General features: G+C 39.5%; 1 protein-coding gene across 1 annotated transcript in view; it reads right to left on the reverse strand.

Annotated features, from left to right (window-relative positions):
- Positions 1-6,978: 6,978 nt before the first annotated feature.
- The window catches only part of LOC103214091 (ATP-binding cassette sub-family A member 9-like), a 47,221-nt gene continuing 46,120 nt past the window's right edge, over positions 6,979-8,079 (reverse strand). Inside the window, 1 exon segment of the mRNA XM_042783538.1 lies at positions 6,979-7,077. Coding sequence (XP_042639472.1) covers positions 6,979-7,077 — 99 coding nt within the window.

Here is an 8,079-nt window from a genome sequence, read left to right on the forward strand (position 1 = left end):
CAAACATAACTACTACAAGATATCACCTTGGAAACCCAAGGAGGGCTTGCTATGAATCAGATCTGACTCAATGGCAGTGAGTTTGGTATTTTTTTTTTTTTTTTTTTAATATGGGCAATATATTGAATGATGCAGGAAGCATCAAAAGAAGATGGAAGGAATGTAGAGTCACTGTACCAAAAATTATTGGTTGACATTCAGCCATTTCAGAAGATAGCATATGATCAAGAATTGATGGTATTGAAGGAAGGAGTCCAAACTGCACTGAAATCATTGGTGAAAAACAAGGTTCCAGAAGTTGATGGTATACCAACTGAGATGTTTCAACAAATAGATGCAGAGTGCTCACTCATCTATGCCAAGAAATTTGGAAGTCAGCTACCTGGCCAAACAACTGGAAGAGATCCATATTAGAGCCCATTCCAAAGAAAGGTGATTCAACAGAATGTGGAAATTATCAAACAATATCATTCATAGCACATGCAGGTAACATTTTGCTAAAGATAATTAAAAAATGGTTGTAGCAGTACATAGACAGGGAGCTGCCAGAAGTTGAATATGGATTCAGAAGAGGATGTGAAATGAGGTTATCATTGCCGATGCCAGATGGTTCTTGGTTGAAGCAAAGAATACCAGAAAGATATTTATGTGTGTTTTATTGACTATGCAAAGGCATTCAGCTATACAGATCATGATAATTATAGGTAACATTGTGAAGAATGGGAATTCCAGAACATTTAATTGTGCTCATGTGGAACCTGTACATAATATAAGAGGCAGTCCTTAGCATAGAACAAGGGGATACTGTGTGGTTTAAAATCAGGAAAGGTGTGCATCAGGATTGTATCCTTTCACCATATTTATTCAATCTGTATGCTGAGCAAATAATCCAAGAAGGTAGACTGTACGAAAAGAACGTGGCATCAGGATTGGAGGAAGACTCATTACCAACCTGTGATATGTATATGACACAACCTTGCTGAAAGCAAAGAAGTTTCGAAGCACTTACTGATGAAGATCAAAGACTACAGGCTTAAGTATGGATTACACCTCAACATAAAAAAACAAAAATCCTTACCACTGGACTGATAAGCAAAATCATGATAAACTGAGAAAACACTGAAGTTGTCAAAGATTTCATATTACTTGGATCCACAATTAATGTCTTTGGAACTAGCAGTCAAGAAATTAAACTATGTATTGCCTTGGGCAAATATACTGCAAAAGACCTCTTTAAAGTATTCAAAAGCAAAGATGTCACTTTGGGGACTAAGGTGCACCTGACTCAGGCCATGGTATTTTTCTATTGCCTCATATGCATGTGAAAGCTGGACAATGAATAGGGAAAACAGAACTGATGCCTTTGAATCAGGGTGTTGGCAAAGACTACTGAATATCCAATGGGCTTCCAGAGGAACGAACAGATCTGTCTTGGGAGAAGTTCAGCCAGAATGCTCCACAGGAGCAAGGATGGTGAGACTCTGTCTCATTTGCTTGGACATGCTTTCCTTGGTCTTAGTATTTCTAGAAAATACAGTTCACATTTCTTCCTGGGCTCCTCAAATCTCCATTATACTTTACTGTGTTGCCTAGTTTGAAAGTTCCTGTTAGCTTTCTGGAAGGAGGTATGGTCTCAATTCCCTTGACTTTCCAAGTATTGAATTCATGTGACCACTAAATATATCCATTAAATGGACTTCTTTTACTTTCAGCCACTTCCTACGATAGAGAAGTGCCACCTGTGCTTGGCTTGCTGGCTATATCATATTATAAATCTTACAGAGGAAATCTAGTATTTGTAACTTTAATTTTGTAAGCCTCAGAAGAAAATGGCCAATTTCAAAACAAAACACATTGTCTTTAACAGTAAGAGAGTAAAGAGCTTAGTCAGGGAAAACCCTTCTATCTTTACCCAGAGTTCTGTCCTTCCTGATTGACATGTTGATTCAGATAATCTAAACAGGCTTGGAATACTGCTTTCTATATCACAGTTTCCCCCTCCATTTTCTGTATCTCAGGAAATAGCACTGTCCTCCAATTGTTCAACTTCCTAAAATACAGGAAGCCTCTTTGATTACTCTCATCCTCTCAACATCCTTTGCACCCAATCCATCAGCCCAATTTATCAACTTTAGTTTCAAAATATGCCCCAATGCACTCACTGTCTCCATAAACCAACCCCGCCTCAAGCCTCCATCATCTGTCAATTAGTCTATTACCGTCCTCTTACCATCACCTTCTGTCATGGGTTGAATTGCATCTCCCTAAAATATAACTTAACTTGGCTATACCATGATTCTCAGTGGTTTGGGAGTTATGTAATGATATAATCACCTCCCATGATGTGATCAGGTGAGAGGATTAGGATGGGATTCAACACCTTTAATCTGGTCACAGCCCTGATAGGATGTAAGGGGAGATTCTCTGGGGTGGGTCTTGTATCATCTTTTATTTCTGCAAGAGCAGAGAGAGGGAGACCTACTACCAAGAGCCCAGAGCAGAGCATGTCCTCTGGATCCAGGGTCCCTGCACTGAGATGCTCCTAGACCCAGGGGAAGATGGATGCCAAGACACATGGAAATCTCCAGTGGACAACAGGCCCACAGATATTGAAAGGAGACAAGACCTTTCCCCAGAACTAACTAGAAAGAAAGCCTTCCCCTAGATCTGGCACCCTGAGTTCAGGCTTCTTACTTCCTAAACTGTAAAAGAATATATTTTGGTTTGTTAAAGCCATACATTTGTGTTATTTCTGCTATAGCAGCATGAGATAACTAAGATACCTCCTAACTAATGACGCTGCACCCACAGTTGAGAGCGTACAATTAATTCTTCACTCAAGGACAAGTGTAATCTTTTGTTAGAAATGTGTATCTGATCATGTAACTCTTCCTCTTACTACCTTCCAATGGCTTTCCGTTATGCTTAGTTTAATGGCATTTGACTGCTGACCAGAAGACTGGTGGTTCAAACCCACCAGCCACTTCTCAGAAGGAAGACTGGGCAATCTACTTCCATAGAGATATCACCTCAGAAACCCAAGGAGGGGTCACTATGAGTCAGAATCAACTCGATGGCAGTGAGTTTGGTTTTTGAGTTTGTTAGTTTAGTGGTGTCCATTGCCCTGTCTTACCTGCCCCCTCTTTACTTCTCTAGCAGCATCTCTAAATGTTCAAACATGTTCCTGACTTGAGGCCACTGTATATGCTCTTCTCTCGTCCTGTTCAACTCTCTTCTGATTTTCAACATGGCTGCCTTCTTGTCATTGAGTTCTCAGTTTGTTATCTTCCAAAAAATTCCATTCTATTAACCTACTCAATGTTGCCTTCCACCTTTTCTGTCAATTAATCAGTTTATGTGTATTTTTACATAGCACTTTCCTTTATCTCAAGGGTTTCTTGATCCCAATATTTTTGATGTTTGAGGCCAGATCCCTCTTTGTTGGGGAGGAGAAGTGGCTGAGAGGAAATAAAGGAAATGATCATTAGAAATTAGAAGGCCCAGTATCTAAGAAGCCACAATATCGAATGGCTTATCTATTTAGATGTTGAGTATCCAAGAATAATGGCAAGAGTAGTGGTAACGAGAAGCGTTATGATTCAGGTGCCAACATATTTAAAGGAGGAGGCGTATTCAGAACTTGGTAGTTGATTTAAGAAATGAGTGACACTGTTTAATGACAATTTTTTAAGGAACTTGTGTCTTTGAGAAAAGAGAGGAAAATTACCTAGAAGTAACATGGTGGAAGAAAGAGAATACCTACCTCATCTTTTATCCCTGTAGTACTTATGGTGAGATTAAAAATATGTTTACTATTTGAGAAAGAGAAGCTGTGTCCTTAGTGAAGTGCCAAGTTTCCAGTGCAATGAATTAAACACGTTCAGGTTAAAGATATAATGGATTTACTGATGACAGATTATTTATTAGATGTGACCCATGGACACTTTTTGCCAAAGGGGCAGGGAGGCCACATATCCTGACCTCCTTGAACCCCACAAGAGGAAGACAGAATCACCATCAGTAGCCCAAGGCCTATCCCTGCAAGGTCAGACATGCCACCTCCCTTCAACCCTGACACCAACCTTTCTTCCCTCAGCACTCACCACCTCTCTTCTGGGTTCAATAATTCACTGCAGTGACCACACAGAACTCACAGTTTATGGGGTTTATTAGGGAAGCACCAGGTTACAATTCAAGTTCAGGAAAAACAGTCTCTCTCAATCCTCTGTCTCTCAGCCAACAATCTCTCTCAGCCACTCTCCCAGCAATGTGTGTCTCTTTGTGTCTCTCTCAGCAATGCATGTCTCTGGGTGTCTCTTTATCAGCAGAGTGTGTCTCTCAAGAGCACATTTCTCTCAGCGGCATGTCTTTCTCAGCCAGCAGTCAGAGGACCCCTTCTGCCTCTAGGAGGGCTCCTTTTGAGCCTGGCAGAGTGGCCAAACTAACCGATCATAACATCCGAATTCTAAGCACCTGAGAGAGCGCGAATTTCCCAGAACATTGCTTGGTGCCACTCGCAACAGAAATACCCCAGGTGGATAACTTTAACAATCAGGAGCTCCTCAGTTGCTCCCAGAAAATACCACAATGGAGTTTACAAAGACTTATGGTTGGAAAAGCCGTACCAGGTAATTTACTATACCACACTTTTTCATATTCCCTCGAATCCTCTTTTTTTTTAATCTTTTTTTTTTAAAAAAAAATATAGTTTTAGTGATATAACCTATATACCATATAATTCAGTCATTCAAAGTGTACAATTCGATGGTTTTTCATCTAGTGTACAACAATCACTGCAATTAAATTGTAGAACATTTTCATCATCCAAGTACAAGCCCCAAGCCCATTAGCTCCACATCCACACCCAATCTTCAAAGCCAGCCCTGGCATATCAAGTCCTCCTTGGGCTTCAAATCTCTCTGAGTTAGAGAAAGCTCTCTACATTTAAGGACTTGTGTGATTAGATCAAGCCCACCCAGATAATCTTCCTATCTTAAGGTCAAATGTTCCATACAATATGACACTGTAATGGGAGTGACATCACATCATATTAACAGGTTCTGGAGATTAAGGAGGATCATTGGTTCTTTTCATGAGAAATTTTAGAAATTCTGCCTACCACAGTGATCATTAAGAATAAAACGAATTACTTTCAGGGTTACTGTGACACCCGAATGAAACAATCAATATATTCACAGAATCTGGAAAATAATGTATATTCTTAACATACTAAAATGGTAATACTATTGTCATTATTGTACCATGCTTGGATCTGAATTTCTGTGTGACCCAAATTTACTGTTTGTTTTTAAAGGACTATTGGTTTTAAATCCTCTACTTAACAAACTCTCACTGGGATAACTGTGCTGTTCTGCTACATTTTTCAGTTTGTGTGACATACTGTCAGAATGCTAAAGTAATATTAGTGTTCCTTGGCCAGTTCCCAGAATATCACACATCAACATTTTCTTATTGAAAAACGAATGAGAAAAATGAAATTGTCTTACACATTAAAGTGCTGAGTCTAGAAAAACATTAGTGAAGTAGGACAAAGACCTGAAAAGCCATGTTCAATTTAAGAAGCAAGACTTACACACAACTGTAAGGGCAGTCTTTGGCAGTTTGGTTCATTACAAGGATTCCTACTCTACTACTAATAGAAGCAAAGCACGCTATAGTTTTCAACATGTTTATATGCAACAACTCATTTGTATCTCATGAAAATCAAGCAAGGAGAGCCAGAATTAACATTGCCTTTTTATAATAAGAATTCTGGAGCCCTTCTAGAGTAAACAATTTACCCAAAGTTGTATAGAAGTATTCTAAATGTTGATAACTCTGTTTTATTTTCATAAATAGGAAGATATAAGATACAACTGAAATCAAAGTAAAGATCCTTCACCCATTTCCTTTCTATGTTCAATTAGCTAGAAACAATAACATTACCACCAATTTATCTAAATAAGTGTGTCCAATTATCTTGTGATTATTTTAAGTTTCCATATGTATAGTCTTCTTTGTTGGATAGGTAACAACATATATAAACCAAAAACCAAACTCACTGCCGTGGAGTTGGTCCCGACTCATAGCAACCCCTCTTTGGGTTTCTGAGGCAGTAGATGGCCCAGTGTTCCTTCCGAGGAGTGGCTGGTGGGTTTGAACCACCAGTCTTCTGGTTAGCAGTCAAATGCCTTGGGCACTATGTCACCAGAGCTCCCATTGACATATATAGATATGGAAAATTAAGAATGATAAAGTTTTAGAGCTTTGTATAATGGTAGAGCCTTGCATCTTAAGAAAACATATAAAAATCAGAAATATGTTTCAAAATTGAATGTTAGCTGTGTATTTTAGTATTTTCACCAATTTGAATTTTACATTCAAATTTTTACTGCAGTTATTTATTTCAACAGGTTTCGAATTTCCATAATAGCTCCAACAGACAAAACATGAACTTTACATCTAAAATCTGAAAATGACAGAAAGGAAAATCAGTGGCTTAAGGAGAATTTTTCAAAAAATAAATGAATGACAGAAAGCAAGTACTGTGTTGCTTTGTGATCAACTGACTCTTTTCCCTCTAAAACCAGCACGTCTTGATTTGTCCGTCACCCAACCAAAGAAAAGAAAGCATTCAATATTTTGAAGCTCAGAGAAAATAAAACCACCTCTGTATCATCCTCAGAGACAAACAATTCTACAGTGAGCACACATGTAAATTTGATGTCATATAGAACATGGTCATCAGTTGTAGACACAGAGGCTGCGTGGTCTGGCTTAATCCCATGCCTTATCACTGTTCTCACTGACTTTATTCTGACCCTTTCTCCTTCCAATATAATTAATGCTATTGAGTAAACTACGATACAAGTTTCAAAAGTATTTTGTGCCATATTTGAGATAAGATATTTTAATACTATAAAATACTGTCTTTTAAAAAATCTCAGGATTAAACAACCTCACTGGGTGTTGGGGGCTTTAAGGCTCTTCCTGGGAGAGGAGCTTCCACTTCACGGAGGAACCAAGTTCTTCCTGAAAGCCATCCAGCTCCTGGTCCTTGGAGAGCTCCAGGAAAACCTGGAAAGGGGAAGAAACAGGAAGCAGGATGTCACACAGCCTCCCATAGCTCCGAGTGAGTGCGAAGAAGATGCTTTACGTTAAGGTCACAGGGCGGAGATAAAGTAACAAAAATGATCCACCTGGTCTAGGGTGGATTGAGACAGGCTGTACTCCTCCAGTTCGAAGGTCTACTTAACTGCACAAGGGTGGACTTACGTTAGAGCTCATGTATTTTCTGTTCAAACGGTTTTACCAAGTCATATACAAAAAAAGTAAATACAAATAGATCTTCAGCATAAAAGATAAGGTCATAAATATTCTTTGATGGAATCTGTGGATGCAAATTCACCCCATAGTCATATAACAGGGAAGAAATACTCTCCCATTTTCTTAAAGTTTCAGCAGAGACACCATTAAGAGTGGAGAACAATCTATGAGGCTTCAGACCACCTCTGCAGGATGAGCTAAGCTATGATGTCCTCTGGGCTGAAACACTACCACGCACCCTTCCACATCCTCCTCACTCTTCTCTGTCTTGCTCTCAGTCCCTAGGACTGAATAAAAGGCTCCTAGGTTCCACCTGTGAACAGAGCAGGAGGAACAGAGAAGTGAGGAGTTCAAGGCATTTATTCCTTTCACGCACTCCCTGAGACCAACTGTATCCCTGGATTAAAGGTCACTGTTTCTCCCTGAAGGACCTGTGGTGGCATACTAGTAAGGCATTTGGCTGCTAACCAGAAGGTCAGCAGTTCAAACCCACCAGGTGCTCTGCAGAAGGAAGATGGGGGCAATCTACTTCTGTAAAAATTTACAGCCTTGGAAACCCAAAGGGGGTCATTTCTCTCTGGTGGCAAATTCTACATGACTCTCCTCCCAGGTTCCAGCCACTGCTTCTTCTCTTAGTTCCTGTGAATCTAGGAATGGAAACAGCTCTACCTCTAGTAATTGCACTGTTCTTGGTCCCTTTACAAAAAATCCTTTTATAAACAAAACCTCCTTGAACTATCCCATTTTGAGTTT

Source organism: Orycteropus afer, unplaced genomic scaffold, assembly GCF_000298275.1.
Source record: "Orycteropus afer afer isolate SDZICR_OR568_19922 unplaced genomic scaffold, OryAfe1.0 scaffold00018, whole genome shotgun sequence".
NCBI classification, from domain to species: domain Eukaryota; kingdom Metazoa; phylum Chordata; class Mammalia; order Tubulidentata; family Orycteropodidae; genus Orycteropus; species Orycteropus afer.